The sequence below is a fragment of the Mauremys mutica genome, chromosome 8 (assembly GCF_020497125.1).
Source record: "Mauremys mutica isolate MM-2020 ecotype Southern chromosome 8, ASM2049712v1, whole genome shotgun sequence".
Lineage (NCBI taxonomy): Eukaryota > Metazoa > Chordata > Testudines > Geoemydidae > Mauremys > Mauremys mutica.
Genome location: NC_059079.1, coordinates 109,920,126 through 109,943,098, shown reverse-complemented (window position 1 = coordinate 109,943,098; position 22,973 = coordinate 109,920,126). Strand labels below are relative to the sequence as shown.

At 66.8% G+C, this 22,973-nt stretch overlaps 1 protein-coding gene across 6 annotated transcripts in view; it reads right to left on the bottom strand.

Annotated features, from left to right (window-relative positions):
• Window positions 1-22,973, bottom strand: part of UNC5A (unc-5 netrin receptor A) — a 57,939-nt gene that overhangs the window by 21,748 nt on the left and 13,218 nt on the right. Inside the window, exons 1-7 of one of the 6 annotated variants that reach the window (XM_045028461.1) lie at window positions 17,645-17,766; window positions 15,100-15,573; window positions 9,142-9,363; window positions 4,314-4,457; window positions 3,901-4,004; window positions 2,007-2,187; window positions 1,542-1,709 (exon numbers count right to left, since the gene is read on the bottom strand). In XM_045028461.1, coding sequence (XP_044884396.1) covers window positions 1,542-1,709; window positions 2,007-2,187; window positions 3,901-4,004; window positions 4,314-4,457; window positions 9,142-9,363; window positions 15,100-15,154 — 874 coding nt within the window. In that variant the 5' untranslated portion in view covers window positions 15,155-15,573; window positions 17,645-17,766. Of the gene's footprint in view, window positions 1-1,541; window positions 1,710-2,006; window positions 2,188-3,900; window positions 4,005-4,313; window positions 4,458-9,141; window positions 9,364-11,292; window positions 12,401-15,099; window positions 15,574-15,920; window positions 16,256-17,644; window positions 17,767-17,810; window positions 17,819-22,973 lie in introns of those variants that run through there. The other 5 variants (XM_045028463.1, XM_045028458.1, XM_045028459.1 and 2 more) reach the window with 5 other exon arrangements.

Genomic DNA, 22,973 nt, shown 5'->3' with positions numbered 1-22,973 from the left:
CGGCAGAGCTGGGGGAGGGGGCACAGGGCTGGGACAGCGGGGGCTGCGGGTCGGGACTGAGGGGCACCGGCACAGCTGGGGGGAGGGGGCACAGGCCTGGGACAGTGGGGGCTGCGGGTCGGGACTGAGGGGCACCGGCAGAGCTGGGGGAGGGGGCACAGGGCTGGGACAGTGGGGGGCTGCGGGTCGGGATTGAGGGGCACCGGCAGAGCTGGGGGGACGGGGCACAGGGCTGGGACAGTGGGGGCTGCGGGTCGGGACTGAGGGGCACCGGCACAGCTGGGGGGAGGGGGCACAGGGCTGGGACAGAGGGGGCTGCGGGTCGGGACTGAGGGGCACCGGCAGAGCTGGGGGAGGGGGCACAGGGCTGGGACAGTGGGGGCTGCGGGTCGGGACTGAGGGGCACCGGCAGAGCTGGGGGAGGGGGCACAGGGCTGGGACAGCGGGGGCTGCGGGTCGGGACTGAGGGGCACCGGCAGAGCTGGGGGAGGGGGCACAGGGCTGGGACAGCGGGGGCTGCGGGTCGGGACTGAGGGGCACCGGCAGAGCTGGGGGAGGGGGCACAGGGCTGGGACAGCGGGGGCTGCGGGTCGGGACTGAGGGGCACCGGCAGAGCTGGGGGAGGGGGCACAGGGCTGGGACAGGGGGGGCCTGCGGGTCGGGACTGAGGGGCACCGGCAGAGCTGGGGGAGGGGGCACAGGGCTGGGACAGCGGGGGCTGCGGGTCGGAACTGAGGGGCACCGGCAGAGCTGGGGGCGGGGGGACAGGGCTGGGACAGAGGGGGGCTGCGGGTCGGGACTGAGGGGCACCGGCAGAGCTGGGGGGGGCACAGGGCTGGGACAGTGGGGGCTGCGGGTCGGGACTGAGGGGCACCGGCAGAGCTGGGGGAGGGGGCACAGGGCTGGGACAGCGGGGGCTGCGGGTCGGGACTGAGGGGCACCGGCAGAGCTGGGGGAGGGGGCACAGGGCTGGGACAGTGGGGGGCTGCGGGTCGGGACTGAGGGGCACCGGCAGAGCTGGGGGAGGGGGCACAGGGCTGGGACAGCGGGGGCTGCGGGTCGGGACTGAGGGGCACCGGCAGAGCTGGGGGGGGCACAGGGCTGGGACAGTGGGGGCTGCGGGTCGGGACTGAGGGGCACCGGCAGAGCTGGGGGAGGGGGCACAGGGCTGGGACAGCGGGGGCTGCGGGTCGGGACTGAGGGGCACCGGTAGAGCTGGGGGAGGGGGCACAGGGCTGGGACAGCGGGGGCTGCGGGTCGGGACTGAGGGGCACCGGCAGAGCTGGGGGAGGGGGCACAGGGCTGGGACAGCGGGGGCTGCGGGTCGGGACTGAGGGGCACCGGCAGAGCTGGGGGAGGGGGCACAGGGCTGGGACAGCGGGGGCTGCGGGTCGGGACTGAGGGGCACCGGCACAGCTGGGGAGGGCGGTTGCCCCATCCCCCGTGGGTTTCTGAGCCTGGCTCTCCCCTGGTGCCGTGTGCAGGTGCCTGGGGCTGGCAGAGCGCTGGGCGCGGGGGCCTGGCGGTGGCCGAGCGGGTACCTGGGCACAGGGTGGTGCAGGCGTTTTTCTGCACGTTCTGGCCCTCACAGAATGTTCCCCCATTGAGGGGCGCTGGGTTGGTGCAGCTCCGGCTCCGCTTCTGCCAGCCCCGTCCACAGCTGGTGCTGCAGGCCGACCAGTCTGTCCAAGTCGACCAGCCGCCGTTCACTGGGGTGGGAAAGGGACAGAGTCAGCGCGAGCCCCTGGCGCCGGGCAGGGCAGCACTGGGAGACTCCCAGCTGGGCACCTGGCGGGGGGCTGCCCACGCTGGGGAAGGCGCCACCCAGGGGTGCCCTGCTCCGGGGGGATTCGCTGGCTCCAGGGGAAGCTTCTGGGCTGCAGGGAAATAGACAGGGAGACACAGGGGCAGGGGACACAGCTGGGGGGTCCTGCTTTGCTGGGGTTTCCCTGCGTCACAGCTGGCTGCAGCCCCCGCCCCGAGCTGCCCCAGCCCCGGCTCCTTACCGTACACGGTGACGGCGGCGGAGGAGCTGCGGCGACGGGCCACCATGTTCTTGGCCACGCAGGTATAGTTGGCCGTATCGGCCAGGCGCGCCCGCGGCACCACCAGGCTGTGCTCCGGCGTCACGTACACACTGGCATCCAGCGCCGGGTCCACCAGCTCCTCATTACGCAGCCACTCCACCTGCGGGCAGCGGGCATCAGGCAGGGGCAGACACGGGGCGCTGGGGCAGGCGGGGGAGGGGAGGACACGGGGCGCTGGGGCAGGCGGGGGAGGGGAGGAAATGGGGGCGCTGGGGCAGGCAGGGGAGGGGAGGAAATGGAGGCGTTGGGGCACGGGGGGGAGGGGAGGACACGGGGTGCTGGGGCAGGCGGGGGAGGGGAGGAAATGGGGGCGCTGGGGCAGGCGGGGGAGGGGAGGACACGGGGGCCTGGGGCAGGCGGGGGAGGGGAGGAAATGGGGGCGCTGGGGCAGGCGGGGGAGGGGAGGACATGGGGGAGCTGGGGCAGGCGGGGGAGGGGAGGAAATGGGGGTGCTGGGGCAGGCGGGGGAGGGGAGGACACGGGGCACTGGGGCAGGCGGGGGAGGGGAGGAAATGGGGGCGCTGGGGCAGGAGGGGGAGGGGAGGACACGGGGCACTGGGACAGGCGGGGGAGGGGAGGAAATGGGGGCGCTGGGGCAGGCGGGGGAGGGGAGGACATGGAGGCGCTGGGGCAGGCGGGGGAGGGGAGGACACGGGGTGCTGGGGCAGGCGGGGGAGGGGAGGAAATGGGGGTGCTGGGGCAGGCAGGGGAGGGGAGGACATGGAGGCGCTGGGGCAGGCGGGGGAGGGGAGGACACGGGGTGCTGGGGCAGGCGGGGGAGGGGAGGAAATGGGGGCGCTGGGGCAGGCGGGGGAGGGGAGGACATGGAGGCGCTGGGGCAGGCGGGGGAGGGGAGGACACGGGGTGCAGCAGCAGACAGGGGCAGGGCCGCCCAGAGGATTCGGGGGGCCTGGGGCAAAGGAATTTCGGGGGCCCCCTCCATAAAAACAGTTGCAATTCTGTACAAAACTCTATTCTCCTGGGGGCCCCTCTGGGGCCCGGCACAAATTGCCCCACTTGCTCCCCCCCCTCCCACGGGCGGCCCTGGGAAAAATAAACCTTCCACATCTCAGCACAAACCCAGTTTTGAGAACACTTCTTTACAAGCTATCACCGGTTCTCAGCACCAGCTAGTGCTAAAAGGCTCTAAAGCTCATTAAAGGGGTTGGACAAATATTTTCCGTCAAAACTTTTTCTGTATTGAAAACTAGGGGGTTTTAAAAAGCAGAAAAAAATCACGGCCAGTGTCTACTTTCCTTCAAAATTTGTTGTGGTTTTTTTTAATTGAAAAGCTGAAATTAGTCTGCCAAAACCTGAACATGGTTTGGGATTTCACAAGTGTGGGGCCAAATATTTGCTGCTTGCTGTGTTTGTTTAAAGAAACAATAACAAAATTCTGCTTAAAAAAATCCAAAACTTTTGAACCACCTCAGCTGGTGACCAAACGCCTGAGCCCACCCAGGCAGAGATTTTTCCAGGTTTCTGATACTCTGCTGGCTTCCTTGACTCGTATCTGTCTCCATAACTTTGGGTTCATTTAGGTTAGAACATAAGAACAGCCAGACTGGGTCACACCAAAGGTCCATCCAGCCCAGCATCCTGTCTACCGACAATGGCCAATGCAGCGGCGGCTCCAGGCACCAGCGCACCAAGCGCATGCCTGAGACGGGAAGCCGCGGGAAGCAGCCTGCCGGTCCCTGCGAGGATGGCAGTCAGGCTGCCTTCAGCGGCCTGCCTGCGGGAGGTCCGCTGGTCCCACAGATTCGGTGGCGATTCGGCGGCCAGCCATGGGAGGCGTGGTCCCTGGACTCACCTCGGCCGGCGGGATCCCCTCCGGGGGGCGACACGCCAGCACGATCTCCTGCTCGATGGAGACCTCCCTGCCCGTCGGCTCCTCCTCAAAGTTCTTCCTCAGGTCTGGAGAACAGGGCGAGAGAGCAGAGCCGGCTGAAAAGAGACGCGCCCCCAGGCCAGGTGGCTCTGACCCCCGGCATGGAACCCCCGGACCTCCGCGGCTGGCACAGGACTCAGTAACCCTGCACAGCCGGGACGCCTGCCTGGGCTCAGGGATGCCAGACAGATGCTGGCCCGGCTCCCACGGGGCCGCACGAGGGCAGCCCAGCTGTGGCTCAGCCCTCCCTGGATCTCGAGCCAGGGAGCTCCGTGCCCCTGGCCCGGGGGGCAGCAGCTGCGGTGCCAGCGGAGGGGGGTGGCAGGTGCACTCACAGGCAATGCGCACATAGGCCTTCTGGCTCTTGGTGGTCCCCGAGGAGCTCCAGGCGACGCACTGGCACCAGTACTCCTCCAGCCCAAAGATCCGCTCCACCTGCTGCCGGGAGATATCGATCCGGACGTCCATGAGGGGCAGCCCTGGGAGAGAGCAGTGCGTCAGGGATCCGCCGCACCCGGGCAGGAGGGTGACACGCTGGGGTGGCACTGCCCCTGCCCCCAGGCCTCGCAGGGGCCAGCCCATTGCCGAGCGCATGCCCAGACGGGCCCCTCAGGTCCCAAGGCAGCTCGGCCCAGGGGCTCCCCCAGATCTGCGGTGCTCATGGCGGAGGGTGGGGGGGTGAAGAGCTGCCATCCCCTCTCCAAGCTGGGCCCCCAAGACCAAGGAGAGCTGGCTGTAATGTTTTATGAGTCCTGTGTGTGCCTCAGTTTCCCCTGTATTGTGCATGGCTCCGGGGCTGGGGGGAAGGACAGTTTGCTCTCAGGGAGGCTAAGAGACACAGGCGGACATGTCGCCCGCTGTCTGAGCCAGGGTGGGGCACTGAAAAAAACCTGGCTGAGTCTGACTCCATCTCAGCGGAGAATCTGAGAGGCCAACGGCAGCTCCAATCGCCAGGACACTGAGCCCCCGTGCCCCGCGGCCCAGAGGGAGGTGGGCCCCCCAGCAGGGAAGCTGGGCACAGACCCCAGCTGGGGAACAAAGGCCGGGGCAGGGGGATAAGAGCTGGCTGCTGGGAGGAGCCGGGGCTCTCACGGGGAGACACAGCCCCTGACACTGGGGTTCCCTGGGGGCTGGGCTGCCTCTCTCTGGGTTCCCCTAAGGACTCCCTGTGCTGTGCCCGCTGCCTGGCCAGCCCCAGCGCGGGGGGAGTGTCGCTGCGAACGCTGGGCGAGGGGCATTGCCCCCTGTGGAGGGGGCACCGCGGCGTCTGGCTCAGCTGGACTCGCTGGCAGAGCTCACGGGGGGACGGGGGGCTGGAGCCCAGAGGGTCAGTCCCAGGAGGCGGTGAGGCTGCGGGGCCCCCTCGGGGGTCTGGCCCACTGGAGGGGTCCTCCAGAGGCTGTTCCAAAGCTGGGGCGTAGCACCCAGCCTGTGCAGCCCTGACCCCCCCCCCCCAGCTCTGTCAGTGCCCCTCGGGCCCGGCCTGCAGCCCCTGCTACCCCAGCCCCGGGCACACTGAGCGGCGCTCAGAGCGCTCCCCCCTCGCAGAGCTCTGCACACACAGCCCACTCCCCGGCTCCCTCTGACACAGGCTGGCTGGGGCTGCAGCCCCCCCGGGACCCCTCCCGTCACGCACGGCCTCGCTGACAGCTGCTGTCCCCGCCAGGCTGCGGAGACACCTGCCCTCTGCCCCAGGAGAGCCAGCAGCTGCAGGAGCAGAAGGAGCCTCCAGCGGGGAGGAGGTCGGTGCAAGGACACATGGGGCAGGGCGCTCCCCCAGCTGCCCTGCACGGCCTGGACTGGGCACGGCCCCCCAGGAGACTGTGCAGGAGGGCGGCACAAGGACACCCCCGAGCAGGGGGCTCCTGAACAAGCCACCCACCCCCTGGAGTGGGCACAGTCTGGCCACCCCCACGGACCTGGAAGAGGGAGCGGGGGAGGGGGGCAGATGGGAGCCCAGTGGTTTGCATGCGAGGGACCGTGCATGGCACAGCTCTGCACACACACGTGTGACCAAGTGGGAATGTTCTTAATGTTTTCCCTGAGTGCTGTGTGGGTGCCTCAGTTTCCCCTCTGCCTTTCTCGAGAGTCAAGGGGGTGGGATTGTTGCAGAGCCCTAAGGGGCCAGTGTGATGGTGTCTGCACAGAGAATGGCCGACACCCTGTCTCCTGGCAACTGACGGCCTGGGCCCCTCCTCTGCAAAGGTGCCAGCTGAAGGTGTTGGAGAACAAAGGGGTCAGGTGACCTCCTGGCCCGGGAAAGGGACAAAGGGGGTGTGTGGAGGGGCTGGAGAGTTTCACTATGGGCTGGCTGGGAAAATGGAGGGGCCTCCCCTGGCCCCCCAAGATGGACCTGACTGAGGGGTCCTGTTGTCTGTACCTACAAGCCCTGCTTGGGACTGTGTCCCTGTCGTCTAATAAACCTGCTGTGTTACTGGCTGGCTGAGAGCCCTGGTGAATCGCAGGGAGCCGGGGGTGCAGGGCCGTGTCTCCCCCACACTCCGTGACAACCAGCCCTTCCACTCCAGGGACCCCCGTGCTCCCCAGGCAGCCCGGCGCCAGCAGGGGGCAGCGCGGCACTTTGGTGCGGAAAGGCTGATTTCCCAGTTCCCAGGCCCAGCCCGTTGGGCAGGGGATCGTGGGCACTGAGAGATGCCGTGGCTGGGGTGGGGCCTTTTCCCCAAGGCAGCTCTGAGTGGGACCAGCCGGGCTGCCACGGCCCGGTGCGGCGGGGAGAAGCACGGGCGCTGCAATTCACGAGACCCTCTGACTCGCTGCCCCGTGGGGCTGCCCCACTCCTGGGCACTCGCCAGCTCCAATCCCCCCTCCCACCAGCCCAGCCCTGCATGCCAGGACACGGCGCCCCCCAGGGCTCTCTGCTGGCCTGGCAGGGACCAAGCCCTCCCATCTGTGCCATCCTCCAGGCCCGGGCAGCGTCAGGCCAATGAGCCGACGGCAGGCTCTGGGCCAGGGTGTGACGCCTCCCAGTGCTCTGAGGAGCTGGGGCATGGCCTGGCTGCGGGGCCTGTGCCACGGGATGGGCCTCGTCTCTGGCCAGGGCTCTGCCAGCGAACGTGGGGTCCGGCCGTGTTGGGCCCAGAGCAGGAGCATGGGCTCGACCTGCTGCCTTCCCCATGTAGCAGCCATGGCCTGGGATGGGCCCAGACACCCACCCATGCCGTGCTCCCAGCCCAGCCCCCTCACGACATGGTGGGCACACGGCTCTGGCACAGCAACTCCTGGGTGTGACAAAGTGGGTTTTTTGGGGGGGTTTCTGTGTTTTCCAGGGGGTTGCATGAGGAGGGAGTGGGACTCAGTGTCCCTGGGTGTTACTGGTTTAACGAGGTGAGGGGAGAGGGAGTTTGTCGGGACACAGGACCGGAGAGGGACCCGGGACCCCGGCCGATGGCCCTGAGGATGGAGACCCCAGCGACTGGTGACCTGACGACCCAGAGACCCAGCCCAGGAGTCGCAGCCGGTTCTGGCCAGTGGGAGGACAATGGGCTGCGGGCAGAGGACCCCGGTGACCTGACCAGCCGGTTCCAGCCAGAGGGGCCAGAAGGGGGCTGAGAGGAGAGGAGACCCAGGCGACCCTGTTTACCAGGAGAGAAGCCAATGGACAGAGGGGGCTTGGGGCTGGGGATATTGAAGGCCCAGCTGGGAGCAGGGGGGCTCGGGGCTGGAGAGGGGGAGCAGGCAGAGCCCCCTTGGCTGCAGGGGGACTGGGATGTGCTGGGCTGAGGGAGGCCAGGCCTGAGGCCCTGAGAGTTTCCTGTGCTGGGTTCAACTCTCAATAAACCTCCTGTGTTACGCTGGCTGAGAGTCACTCCGGTCTAGAGAGCAGGGGGCATCAACCCCTTTGGGGGTGAGGAGGCCCGGGGGATCCAGAGCGAGGGGACTCCCTGAGGGGGCCCATGGCACAGACAGACACGCTGAGGCTCAGAGAGGTGCGGCTCCAGGAGGTGGAGGGGCCTGACCCCGAGAGAGAGTGGCCCCTGTGACGAACTGGGGCTGTTCTTACTGTGCTCTGTGAATGCTGAATGGGGCGTGTTGGCCTGGGAGGACGGTCTGCACTGGGGGAAGGGAGACTGGCCGGAGGGAGGATACCTGAGTGTGTAACGGGAGAACCCAGGAAGGGGTTAGAGGCCAGGGGACACCTCTGCCCGGGAAGCTGAACAAAGGCTGGGGGGAGTTTTTCAGCTTGGAGCTGGCTGGGAAATGGCGAGGGGCACCTGACGAGGCTCAGGCCTCTCAACGGGGCTGTGGCCTCCCTGGGGCCCCAGATGGACCTAACTAAGGGGGATCCTGTTGTCTGTACCGGCAAGGCCTGTCTTGGACTGTGTTCCTGTCGTCTAAATAAACCTTCTGTGTTACTGGCTGGCTGAGAGTCACGTCTGACTGCAAAGTGGGGGGGCAGGACCCTGTGGCCCCCCCAGGACCCCACTTGGGTGGACTCGCTGGGGGAAGCGCACGGAGGGGCAGAGGATGCTGAATGCTCCAAGGTCAGACCCAGGAGGTGAAGCCGTGGGAGCTTCTTGCCCTGCAGACAGGCTGCTCCGAGGGAGAGGAGGCTCCCCAGAGTCCGGCCTGGCTTGATGGGGAGCAGTTCCAGAGCAGCGCCCGGGGACCCCGTGACAACCCCCGAGAAGGGCTGTCGCACTGGAAGGGGCACCCCCCACGGACCAAATGGGGCCACGAGTAGGCACCATCTGTGAGTCCGTGACACTGGGACAGCAGGACCTGGCCACGGGGTCACCAGGAGAGCGGGGGTGGGGGGTGGTAGGGAGCAGGCCTCTCCCCCAGGCTCCTCCTTCCAACCCCAGCTCAGTCACCCCCAATCTCTCACCCACCCCCCACTGCCCCTCCCGCATGACCTGAGGCAGGTCCCCATGTTGCAGCCTGGCCACCCTGTGCTGAGGGCACACGTCCCGCAGGGACCAGCAAACTCGCCTCGCTGGTGTCCAGATTCGCCCCAGGCCTGGGGGTGCCTGGAGCCAGTGTCAGAGCAGCCCAGGCCTGGCCGGCTCGCGAGGTCTCCAGTTGGGCACAAGGTGTGCAGGGCACCAGCTCTCCCTGCTTCCGGCCATGGGCACCGCCAGCCAAAGGGGTTTTGCTGCCCCTGCCCTGATGCCCAGGCCTCAACCCGGCCGGCGCTGCCCTTACCAGTGCCCTGGTCCGTGCTGCGCTGCGTGACGTGCTCGCCCTGGTGCACCCACTCCCCGTTGCACTTGAAGTAGATCTGGGTGGCGGGCGTCGCCCTGCAGGCCAGGCTCACGGGCTTGTTCTTGACGATGTAGACATCCTGGGGCTCCAGCAGGAAGTGGGGCAGCAGGTCCGAAGAGGCCCCTGGCATGGGGTTGGCCACTGTGGCGCTCTGCTGGGCACCTGGCAGGAAAGCGGAGAGGCTCAGAGCCCCCAGGGCCATGGAGGTGGGGTAGGGAGCCAGGCTGTGCCTGGGGTAGCCCCGAGGAGAACAGCCTAGGAAGCACCCAGCCAGCTCCAGCCTTTGGAGTCACCTTGTCCAGAGCCAGCAGGGACCCTGGGCTCACCCCGCCTGACTCCAGGGAAAGCCCAGAATCACCCCTAGAAAACCTCCTCAAATGGCCAGTGACAGGGAATCCACCAGGACCCTCGGTAAAGCCCCTGTTAAAAAGGGGCCCCTACTCCCAGTCTGAATTCATCTGCCTTCAGCTTCCAGCCCCTGGGTGGGCTCAGACCTTTCCTGTGGGACGCAAGGGCCCGTTAGCGAGTCTTTGTTCCCCATGTAGGTACTGACAGACTGGGACCAGCTCACCCCGTAACTCTCTCTTTGGTCAATCGCCTGAGAAAAGACACGAAGGGAGTCTGGCAGGGTCTGGTTTCCCTAACCGCCTGCTGATTTGCATTCATTACGTTCCCTCACTGGGGCCGGCCTCTCCACCAGCCCCTCACGTGGAATGCCATCTGCCCTGCCCCGAGAGTCTCTGCCAGTGCCAATCCCACCCAACCTGCTGCCCCAGCCGGCGTGGGGGGGTCACCCGGCTCACCAGCCGCCCCCACCCTGGCTAATTCATCAGCGCTAAGCCCAGCGCTAAGCCCACAGAACCTGGCGCGACCCTCCAGGCCGCACTTAACGGCTAATGAAAAAGAAACGTTGTGTGAGCTGCCAGGGCCGCGAGTCACTTCTCTGGCGCCCGCAGCCTGGGCTGGGCAGCCACCCGCTGGCACCACCGCAGGGAGGGGGCAATGCCCACCCCTGGGCGCTGGGGCTCTGGAGCCGGGGGGGAGCCTGGAGCAGCATCTGGGACCCCCACATGGGAGGAGCTATTCCTTCACCGGGCAGCCCCTTCCAGCCCCCTCCCCTGCAGCACCCTGGCCCCACCAGCCTGGGCAGGGGGCAGGAATGTCTGAGAGACCCCGGGCGGATGACGGGGCTGGAGCGGGGCACGGGGTGCCCATTGCTAGGAGACCTGCACCTGGCCCCTCCCCCGACCCTCAGACAGCAAACATCTGTTCCTGGACCCCCCAGTCAGCCCACGCCTGCACCTGGACCCCTCCCACCCCTCTCTGCACAGCACACGACCTGCCCCCCTTGGCCTGACCCCCAGGAACAGGGGTCCGCTGCTGCCCCAGCCAGGCAGGCATCCGTCCGTCTGTCCCCGCAGCCCAGCCCGCCCTGCACCGGCCTGGCCCCAGCCAGGGCCCTCGGCTGTTCCCGCTGGCAGGCAGCGCCAGGCCCCGTCTCTGGAAACAGCCCCGCTGCGGGCAGGCCTGCGGGGAGCCGGGTGCCATGGGGACAGAGCCCTTCCCTCCGGTGCCAGGGGCAGGAGAATATGCCCCAGCCAGCATAGCCAGCGTGGGTGGTGCGGGGGGCACAGGGGAGCACAGAGACCCACACAGCCACCTGCCTGGAGCCGGGCACTGCCACCCCGCGGGCTCCCGTCCGGGGAGGGGCTCTCAGCAGCCTGGGGCATGGGCGGGGGGCAGGCTGGGCACAGAGGACGGGCAGGTGCCTGTGGGGCAGACAGCGCCGTCTGTCCCTCGCGAGGGGAAGCGATTGCCTCACCCTGAAAGCAATGCCTGGGCCGGGGATCCCTGCAGGGAGAGCGGAGCTGGGCTCCACCATGGGGTTCAATGGGTGACGGGGGCGGTGGAATCCAGTAGCCAGGACCCCCCCCCGTCTGGCTGCCTCCCCTCCAGCGCCCCCCCCCAAAAAGAGTTACTAAAATGGCCCTAACTAAGCGGTTGATTAACAAAAGATAAACTAGCAATTGTGGCGAACCGAGCTGTAATTGCTGCTGCTAATTGGCTGGTTAGGATTTAATCAGCAATTACATGGAGTGCAGGGCAGTAATTAAGTGTCTCCTCGCACAATCCCCCGATCCTGCGTTTTCCGGATCCGGCGTCCCCAGACCCCCGTTTTCCCAAATCACGTGCAGTCCCATGGGGCTCAGAGAGGCCTGGGGGCTGCGCACACAGCTGACGGGGGCCTAGATTCTGGACCGCAGGAGGGTGCAGAGAGAGCCAGGGTGGGGCAGGGTGCCTTGGCGGGGGGCAGCATCTCTCTGGGAAGGGCAAGCCTGTTATCCATGCTGATACCCCCCGGAGCCCCGGCCCCCAGAACAGTCTGTGCGTGGTGGGAACACTCAACTCCCAGGCTAAGTCTGAGCCAACAGCGGCCCGGCCCGAGGGGTCGGCCCGTCAGGGGCAGAGGCGAGGCCAGATGAGTCCTGTGGCCCAAGGACCCTGCTCCAGTTCGGGCCGAGGGGGCGGCTCCCGCAGCCAGGCCCAGCAGGGGCAGCCGGGGGACATGCCCAAGCCCCACAGGGACGCCCAGCGCACTGGGATTTCTCTTCCCTCTGGAATGGGCGTGGCTGCAGCAGCCTGGGCAGGCGGGCGGGTGGGGAGCTGGGTGAGCCGGGCATCCGGCCCTGCAGGCGAGCTCTCCTCAGAGCCTGCCGTGCTGCTCCCGAACCGGCCGGGGTAGCCTGTGCTGAGCCTGCTGCCCGCTGCCCTGCCAGGCACCGACGGGGCTGCCTGCCTGCCCACCGGGGAGGGGACGCGGCTGGAGCATAGCCAGCAGCTCCCCGCTCCCAGCTGCGAGCCCCGGCCCTGCCACCCGGCCCAGCTGCGCCCGCCGCAGCCTCCCGCTCACGTCTGCCACCAGCTGAGGCAAGGTGCTGCAGCTAATTTCCATGGGGAAGATAAACAGCAGCCATAACGCGCCGTTAATCCCCCATCAGCACTTTTACAGCCTCGCTGGCAATTAATTCAATTAACCCCCTGTCCTGGGGAGAAAGGCATTTCCTATTTCACAGATTTAACGACCCCCAGCGGCAGCCTGGTCCAGCCGCAGACTCACCCGCATGCACACACACACACACACTGCGGTCTCACACGCACACACACACCCACTGCGGTCTCACACGCACACGCACACACGCTGCGGTCTCACATGCACACACGCACACACGCTGCGGTCTCACATACACACACACACACGCTGCGGTCTCACATGCACACGCACACACGCTGCGGTCTCACGCACACACACACACACTGCGGTCTCACATACACACGCACACACACTGCGGTCTCACATACACACGCACACACGCTGCGGTCTCACATACACACACACACACGCTGCGGTCTCACATGCACACGCACACACGCTGCGGTCTCACATACACACGCACACACACTGCGGTCTCACATACACACGCACACACACTGCGGTCTCACATACACACACACACACGCTGCGGTCTCACATGCACACGCACACACACTGCGGTCTCACATACACACGCACACACACTGCGGTCTCACATGCACACGCACACACGCTGCGGTCTCACGCACACACACACACACTGCGGTCTCACATACACACACACACACGCTGCGGTCTCACATACACACGCACACACACTGCGGTCTCACATACACACACACACACGCTGCGGTCTCACATGCACACGCACACACGCTGCGGTCTCACACGCACACACACACACTGCGGTCTCACATGCACACGCATACACACTGCGGTCTCACACGCACACGCACACACACTGCGGTCTCACATGCACACACACACACACTGCGGTCTCACATACACACACACACGCTGCGGTCTCACATACACACACACACACGCTGCGGTCTCACATACACACACACACACACTGCGGTCTCACATGCACACGCACACACACTGCGGTCTCACACGCACACACACACACACTGCGGTCTCACATGCACACGCACACACACTGCGGTCTCACATACACACACACACGCTGCGGTCTCACATACACACACACACACGCTGCGGTCTCACATGCACACGCACACACACTGCGGTCTCACATACACACACACACACACTGCGGTCTCACATGCACACACACACACGCTGCGGTCTCACATGCACACGCACACACACTGCGGTCTCACACGCACACACTGCGGTCTCACATGCACACGCACACACACTGCGGTCTCACATACACACACACACACTGCGGTCTCACATGCACACACACACACGCTGCGGTCTCACATGCACACACACACGCTGCGGTCTCACATGCACACACACACACGCTGCGGTCTCACATGCACACACACACACACTGCGGTCTCACATGCACACACACACACACGCTGCGGTCTCACATGCACACACACACACACTGCGGTCTCACATACACACACACACACGCTGCGGTCTCACATGCACACACGCACACACACACTGCGGTCTCACATGCACACACACACACACGCTGCGGTCTCACATGCACACACACACACACTGCGGTCTCACATACACACACACACACGCTGCGGTCTCACATGCACACACGCACACACACTGTGGTCTCACATACACACACACACACGCTGCGGTCTCACATGCACACACGCACACACACTGCGGTCTCACATACACACACACACGCTGCGGTCTCACATGCACACACGCACACACACTGCGGTCTCACATACACACACACACACGCTGCGGTCTCACATGCACACGCACACACACTGCGGTCTCACATACACACACACACACGCTGCGGTCTCACATGCACACACACACACGCTGCGGTCTCACATGCACACGCACACACACTGCGGTCTCACATGCACACACACACACACACTGCGGTCTCACACGCACACGCACATGCACACACACACTGCAGTCTCACGTGCACGCACAAACACTGCGGTCTCACACACGCACACCCACTGCGGTCTCACACGCACGTGCACTGCAATCTCACCTGCACAAATGTACACACACTGCGGTCTCACATGCACACGCGCGCACACACACACACACTGCAGTCTCACACGCGCACACATGCACACACACTGTGGTCTCACACACATGTGCACTGCAATCTCACCTGCACGAATACACACATACTGCGGTCTCACCCACGTGCACACACACTATGGTCTCACCCATACGCACACACACTGCGGTCTCACCCATACGCACACACACTATGGTCTCACACACACTGTGGTCTCTCACACACATGCACTGTGATCTCACCTGCACGAATGTACGCACACTGCAGTCTCACCCGCACACACACTGTGGTCTCACCCATGTGCACACACACTATGGTCTCACACATGCACACTGCGCACAGGCTGCAGTGCACGTCAAGTCACCAGAAAACACGCACCCTGCAGTCACCTGTTGCAAAGCACACGCTACACATCAAACACGCGTGCACACCCATGCGCCCAGCACGAACCCCCGACATGCTCCTGCTCAGGCCAAGCAGCGGGGAAGTTACAGCCAGGTGCAAACCCAATCGCCCAAGGTTTCATTCAGCACAGCAGTAAAGAACCCCAGCCCTGCCGGGCTCTGCACCTGGTTCTCTAGGGCCCTGGGCTCTGCTCACATGTGAAATGAGTTTAACGGTCTCTGCCCTAAGTCCACACTGGGCATCCAGCCACATCACATAGGCCAGTCCCCCAACGGAGCTCAGGAGAAACCCAGGCTGGGCTGGCAGGGGGCTGCAGGTCAGGACTGAGGGGCACCGGTGGAGCTGAGGCGGGGGAAGGGCCCAAGCCGGGGAATTACCCCAAATCCCTCCCAGAGCCAACCTGCCAGAAAACCTCCGGGTTGGATGTGCAGATTGCCAGCGATGGAGGCTCCCATGGCGATAAGCCAGTAATGGGTCTCTCTCGCCGGCGGGTGCTGGGCGTCCGCAGCCGCCTTCTCCCGGCCCGGAGCTGCCGGGAGCCTGGGCTCAGCTACCCATGCCAGGGCAGCTGTGACCCCACCCAGGCAGGGCTCCCGGGCCCACACCCACTCCTGTGGGAAGTGCCCCTCCGGGGAGCCCCGTGGCTCCCAGACCAGCTTGCTGGCATCTCCCCGGCTCTGTCCTTGCTGCTCCCGGGAGGGAGACACGGCTGCCGGCAGCAGCCCCCTGTGGGGGAGGGGGCGCTGGGGGGCACCTGGTTGCTGCCCGGAGGATGGACTCAGCAACCAGCGGGGGAGGCTCCAGTCTCAGGATGTGCAGCAGGCCAGAGCCGCCATCCCCCGCGGGGGGTTCCGGGCTCACGGGGGGCTGGCCCCTGCAGGGGAGACGAATGGCTGCACCAGTGGCCCAGCGCTCCCAAGAGACCCTCCAGTAACAACCCTCCCACCCTGCCCCTTCGGCCCTCGTGCTTAGCCAGAGCGCCAGGCTGGCGGGGCTGCTCCCGAAGGGACAGGGCAGGGCGAGCAGTCAGCCGTGGAGCCACGAGGAACAGGCACTCAGTCCCCGTTCCCTGGGACCAAACAGCCGCCCCTCCCTAACCCACACCTGCCCCTCCGGCAGGCTCTGTGCCCAAAGAGCTGCTCACTCGCACCCGCCCAGCTGCAGCCCAGCTCCTGGCACCTGCCCTGGCACCCAGGGAACCTCTCCCCGAGCTGTTCTTACTGCAGAAAGGAGCTCGACTGTGCCTTCCCTGAGCCTGCAGGAGGGGGCTGAGGCCTGGGATTGTCTCTGGAGCCAACACACCTGGTGGCAGCCAGCGGCACCTTGCTGCAGAACAAGCCCAAATCCCAGGCGCGCTGCAAGATCCCTGCAACATCCGGCTCCCCCACCCCCGGCCCCGCATTCCGGTCCAGAGACCAACTTCTGCTGGGGACAGCCAAGCTTTTGGGCCACAGAGCTCTCCTCAGGACTGGGCCAGGTACTCCCTGCGTGCCAACTAGTGGCCAGGTGGAACAGATAGTCCCTCCCCTGCCCTTACGCCCTGGGACCACCCTGCAAACAAGTCTATTCACTGCAAGAAACCTCCAGCCACGCCCGGCCCGACGGGGCCCTGACTCGGTCGGGGTCTGCACTGCGCCGCGCCCGGCCCGACGGGGCCCTGACTCGGTCGGGGTCTGTGCTGCACCCGGCCTGACGGGGCCCTGACTCGGTCGGGATCTGCGCCGCGCCCGGCCCGACGGGGCCCTGACTCGGTCGGGGTCTGTTCAGTCGGGGTCTGCGCCGCGCCCGGCCCGACGGGGCCCTGACTCGGTCGGGGTCTGCGCCGCGCCCGGCCCGACGGGGCCCTGACTCGGTCGGGGTCTGTGCCGCGCCCGGCCCGACGGGGCCCTGACTCGGTCGGGGTCTGTTCAGTCGGGGTCTGCGCCGCGCCCGGCCCGACGGGGCCCTGACTCGGTCGGGGTCTGCGCCGCGCCCGGCCCGACGGGGCCCTGACTCGGTCGGGGTCTGTTCAGTCGGGGTCTGCGCCGCGCCCGGCCCGACGGGGCCCTGACTCGGTCGGGGTCTGTGCCGCGCCCGGCCCGACGGGGCCCTGACTCGGTCGGGGTCTGTGCCGCGCCCGGCCCGACGGGGCCCTGACTCGGTCGGGGTCTGTGCCGCGCCCGGCCCGACGGGGCCCTGACTCGGTCGGGGTCTGCGCCGCGCCCGGCCCGACGGGGTCCTGACTCGGTCGGGGTCTGTTCACTCGGGGTCTGCGCCGTGCCCGGCCCAACAGGGCCCTGACTCGGTCGGGGTCTGTTCAGTCAGGGTCTGCGCCGCGCCCGGCCCGACGGGGCCCTGACTCGGTCGGGGTCTGTTCAGTCAGGGTCTGCGCCGCGCCCGGCCCGACGGGGCCCTGACTCGGTCGGGGTCTGCGCCGTGCCCGGCCCGACGGGGCCCTGACTCGGTCGGGGTCTGTTCAGTCGGGGTCTGCGCCGCGCCCGGCCCGACGGGGCCCTGACTCGGTCGGGGTCTGCGCCGCGCCCGGCCCGACGGGGCCCTGACTCGGTCGGGGTCTGTGCCGCGCCCGGCCCGACGGGGCCCTGACTCGGTCGGGGTCTGTTCAGTCGGGGTCTGCGCCGCGCCCGGCCCGACGGGGCCCTGACTCGGTCGGGGTCTGCGCCGCGCCCGGCCCGACGGGGCCCTGACTCGGTCGGGGTCTGTTCAGTCGGGGTCTGCGCCGCGCCCGGCCCGACGGGGCCCTGACTCGGTCGGGGTCTGCGCCGCGCCCGGCCCGACGGGGCCCTGACTCGGTCGGGGTCTGCGCCGCGCCCGGCCCGACGGGGCCCTGACTCGGTCGGGGTCTGCGCCGCGCCCGGCCCGACGGCTAGCCACACAGCGTCCTCGGCGGGTGGGTCTCAGCTGGCCCTGCCTGGTGCACAGGGCACATCCCGGCGGCACCTGCCCACCGAGCGGAGGCTGCCCAGCGCAGGTGGCCCTAACCAGGGCAGCTAACGCCAAACTCCAGGGCCCCACGAGGTAACGCCGCTGCCCCCTGCTGGGCACTGCCCTCACGGGGCCGCGCTCCCCCTGGCGTTGGGCCCCAGCTCTGATTGGCTCGTGCTCCCAGCTCACCTGCCTCTGAGTTGCCATGGGAACTGGCTAGATGCTTATGATGTCACCTTGGCAATAGATCTGAGCCAGGTTCCCGCGGCCGAGCGTGGGGATGGAGCGGGCGGCGGGGCTGGCTCCAGCGCTGCTCACTTCTCTTGGGCCGCAGGGTGGCAGAGCAGCCTGGCACCGGCAGCTAGATGGGTAACTGGGGGCGGGAGCCACTCTCAGCCCCTGCCAGGGCTAACGAAGGCAGCTCCAGCTTGACGAAGCGAGGGGACGAGAGCACCGCCAGAGCCCAGCTCCCTACCCACTGGGCGTGGGAGCAGATGGGGCGGGAGGGACCAGTGCATGCCAGTCTGTGAGGATCTGCCCTCCCCAGTACAGGGAAAGACCCCTCCCAAGCTTGGCCTGGTCGCTCCCCCAGCCCTGCCCCCTTGCTGCCCCCCAGGCTCTCCAGGCGCCCCCACCTGGAACTGCTGCACCGAGCTGGCACTGCTGCCCAGAGGCACAAGGCAGGGCCCGTGGTGCTGGACTGGAGCCACCAGCTCCCGTTTCCCACCATGCCCTGCCCCAGCCTGTGGTGAGCGCCCAGCCACACACAGCGCCAGCGGCTCACCGGGAGGGGGGGCTCCCCTGTGCTCCACATTGCACAGGAACCTACTTCTCCCTTGGCCTGGGACCGGGCACCCGCCAGCCTAGAGACGGCCCAGCTCCACTACCCTCTCCAGGGGCCAGGCAGCCTGAGGGCAGGAAACCAGACCCTGCTCCCCCTGCCAAGGCACTGCCCCCTCCCCTGCCCCTGCTGCTCTGCCCTCCTTTGCGCCCGCAGGAGGGGCCAGGCAGAGGCCGTTGGTGGCCAGGGTCCCACTGGTGAGGGGAGGAGCCTGGGGCTGCAGCCCCGTGGGGGAGACAGTCAGCCCCCAGCAGGGCCTGAGGCCGGCAGCACAGGGCCAGCTCCAGCCACCCCGTCCAGTGCCGCGCTCTCGCGTCTGCGGCTCGCTCCAGTCTGCGTCACCCCCTGGCTCACACGCTGGGAGATCCCAGCCCAGCCTGCCCCAGTCCCAGCCTGCTCCTGCCCCCCAGCCTGTCCCTCTGCCCCCAGCGTGTGGCCGTGGCAGGCTGGCCCCCCGCCGGCGCATCGTTCAGCCACTCGTGCTCCTGCCAGGGTGCCTAGTGGCTAGCGCCGGCGTGCACATGGCTGCTGGCTGCGTGTTTTCAGCAGATGCAAGGTCTTGGCACCTCCCCGGTGAGCAGCTGTCAGGGAGCTGGCACAGCGCTGCCTGCAACCCCCATGGCCTCCCCCGCACGCCTCGGCCAGGACCTGGAGCAGAGAGAGCAGCGCAGCCTGCCCGGGCCCCGGCGAGGGGATCTCCCCACGCCCCCCTGCACAGACAGGCCCCGGAGCTCGGCTCTGCCATTTCCCTTTGCGGGGCTGGCCGCCGCTGGCCCCACCCTGCCCCTGGGAACGGGGCTGCGGGAGACGCGCCGGCAGCAAAGCAGACGGGTGTCAGGCTAGTGCTGCGGGGGTCAGCGTCACGCACGGCCAGGCTGCGCCATGGGGCAGGCAGCATGGGCGGGGGAGGAGGCCCCCTGCTGGCTGACACGGGAGCCACGGCCAGTGCCCCCCACCCCCCAGGAGGAGGGACAGCTCCACACGGCGCCAAGGGAAGGGGATGCCCACGGGGGCAGGTCACTTCTGGGAGCCCACGTAGCTCCTGGTGCCAGAGCTGGCCAGGGCGCTGCTCCCACCTGCCCCCCAGCCTGGGTTCTGCGTGGGGCCCGGGTGCCCGGACAGCGAGCGCCGAGCTCTGGGCGGCAGGACTCAGCCCAGCATGGCTCTGCCGGGATGGCAGCGAGGGCCAGGCGCTGTCCATGGTGCTGCGGCTGGGGGGAAGGAGCCCTGGGAGCTGCCAGACCCGGCCCTTTCCAGCCAGCTGGAGGTGGGCACACGCCCAGAGCCAAGGGGAGAGCCGGGCTGGGGCTGGAGCAGCGCCAGCTGCAGGCCCCCGGGGCTCGTTGGAGGCAGCCGTGCCGGGCGGCGAGCGCGTCTCCTCTGCCTGGCTGCTGGCACCACGCAGCCCCCAGGCTCCCACACGCCGGGGCTCCAGGGCCAAGTGGCAGACAGCGGGGCTGGCACAATGGGGCTGCCCCGGGCTCTGGCCCAGGGGCGCTGGCTGAGCACCAGGGACGGGTCTCCCCGGCTCTGCCGCTCATCTCCGAACCCCCGGTGGGGCAGGGTCCCTGCGCAAGCCCCGGGGACAGGCAGAGGCCGGCGGGGCAGCAGGTAGGAGGGGCTGGGGGAGCACCGGTGGGAGCTGCTCCTTGTGGGATCCAGGCCGGGGGGGGGGGCACCCCAGCCCAGAGGGAACCCCGGGGGCCACAGGCAGGGCAGAGAGTCCAGCCCCCAGCCCAGCCCTTCCCAGGCTCCCCCGGCATCCCTACCACCCGTGGCCAAGGGCGTGGCTGTTTGCGGGCCGGGCCAGCTTCACCCCCCGCCCAGCTCAGCAGGGCTCTCGGGACGGAGAGCAGAGACAGGGGTGGGGGTGGGCAGAGGGGTCAGGGAAGGAGGTGGGCAGAGCAGACAGATGCACATAGTCAGACAGACAGACCGACAGACAGACAGGGGAGGGGCTATGTGTGGGGGCAGCCCCCACCCTGGCTCACAAGGCCACTTCCTGTAGAAAACAAACTAGCCCGAGGGGCAGGAGTGGGAGGGGGGCAGACACAGGGGGTCAGCGCCAGGCGCACAGCGGGCACCCGGGGAGCCCGGACGGGGTGATTAGCTCTCCAGGGCAGGGACTGTGACGCACATGCAGCGCTGCACAATGCACAGCAGGGGGCGGGTGTTGCCACAGGGAGGGGGGGTGTCTCCTCATGCACACAGGCTTATACAGAGAGTCCGTGTGTGTGTCCATGCATGTGTGTGTGCATGCTCGTGCATTCTGCAGAGTGTGTGTTACACAGTGTAAGTGCAGGGTTGCACAGACGGCAGGTGTGCATTACAAACCGTGTACCCGGAGTTGCACAGAGCGTGTGTGCAGGGCGTGACACAGTGGGAATGTTTTCTCTGAATACTGTGTGTGCGCCTCAATTTCCCCCACGTGTCGCACAAGTATCTCGGTGCGGGACAAGGGTGTGTGATCGTTGCAGAGACCCCAGAGGGCAGGTGTGATGCCGAGGGGCCGCCTGGGCCCAGACAATGGCCGACACTCTGTATCCTGGCAACTGAAGCCAGGCCCATCCTCTGCATGGAGCCGGGGGAAGGTGTTGGAGAACAAAGGGACCAGGTGACCTGTTTGCCCAGCAAAGAGACAAAGGCCGGAGGAGGGGCAGGCCGGGCCCCTGGACGGGAGTCACTCTCCTGGTTTGGGGGAGGGGGGGAGGGGCAGGGGCCTGGGGTCTGGATTCCTGCCCGCAAGGGGACTTTGCTGAAAGTTCCTGATTTCAGTGCTGTGCTGTGCACGGTAACAGCCCGGCTCTGTCGCACGCTGGCTGTGGAGTGAGGGGCAGGGCCAGGCTCCCCCAGGGGTCCCAGCCAGGGGGCTCATGGGGTGAACAGGGCGCTGACCGCTCCGAGGTCAGACCCAGGAGACCCTGCACCAGAGTCCCGCCTGACTAGCGGTTCCAGAGCACCCAGCCTGGCACCGTGACACAGAGCTGCACAGAGCGCAGCACGTTACGCAGTGTGTGTGTGTGTGTGTGTGTGCCGGGTTGCACAGATGGTGTGTGTGCATTACACCATGTACGCAGGGTTGCATAGATTACACATGTGCATTACACAGTGTGCACAGGGTTGCACAGATGATGCGTGTGCGTTACACAGCGCATGTGTGTGCCGGGTTGCAGAGATGGTGCGTGTGCATTACACAATGTACGCAGGGTTGCACAGATGATGCGTGTGCATTACACAGCGTGTGTACAGAGTTGCATGGACGGTGCGTGACCATTTCACAGCATGTACAGGGTTGCACAGATGGCACGTGAGTGTTACACAGAGTGTGTGTGCGCCGGGTTGCACAGACTGTGTGTGCATTACAGAGTGTATGCAGGGTTGCACAGATGGCGCGTGTGCATTACACAGCGTGTGTGTGCTGGGTCGCACAGACAGTGTGTGCATTACACAGCATACGCAGGCTTGCACAGATGGCGCGTGTGTGTTACACAGCGTGTGTGTGTGCTGGGTTGCACAGACGGCGTATGCATTACACAGCGTACGCAGGGTTGCACAGATGACACATGCGTTACACAGTGTGTGTACAGAGTTGCACGGCCGGTGCGTGAGCATTACACAGCGCGTGCAGGGTTGCACAGACGGCGCGTGAGCATTACACAGTGCGTGCAGGGTTGCACAGACGGCGCATGTGCATTACACAGCGTGTGTGTGCTGGGTTGCACGGCCGGTGCGTGAGCATTACACAGCGCGTGCAGGGTTGCACGGCCGGTGCGTGAGCATTACACAGCGCGTGCAGGGTTGCATGGCCGGTGCGTGAGCATTACACAGCGCGTCCAGGGTTGCATGGCCGGTGCGTGAGCATTACACAGCGCGTGCAGGGTTGCACGGCCGGCGCGTGAGCATTACACAGCGTGTGTGTGCTGGGTTGCACGGCCGGTGCGTGAGCATTACACAGCGCGTGCAGGGTTGCACAGCGCGTGCAGGGTTGCACGGCCGGTGCGTGAGCATTACACAGCGCGTGCAGGGTTGCACGGCCAGTGCGTGTGCATTACACAGCGCATGCAGGGTTGCACGGCCGGTGCGTGAGCATTACACAGCACGTGCAGGGTTGCACAGCGCGTGCAGGGTTGCATGGCCGGTGCGTGAGCATTACACAGCGCGTGCAGGGTTGCATGGCTGGTGCGTGAGCATTACACAGTGCGTGCAGGGTTGCACGGCCGGTGCGTGAGCATTACACAGCGTGTGTGTGCTGGGTTGCACGGCCGGTGCGTGAGCATTACACAGCGCGTGCAGGGTTGCATGGCCGGTGTGTGAGCATTACACAGCGCGTGCAGGGTTGCACGGCCGGTGCGTGAGCATTACACAGCGTGTGTGTGCTGGGTTGCACGGCCGGTGCGTGAGCATTACACAGCGCGTGCAGGGTTGCACAGCGCGTGCAGGGTTGCACAGACGGCGCGTGAGCATTACACAGCGCGTGCAGGGTTGCACAGACGGCGCGTGAGCCGTGCAGG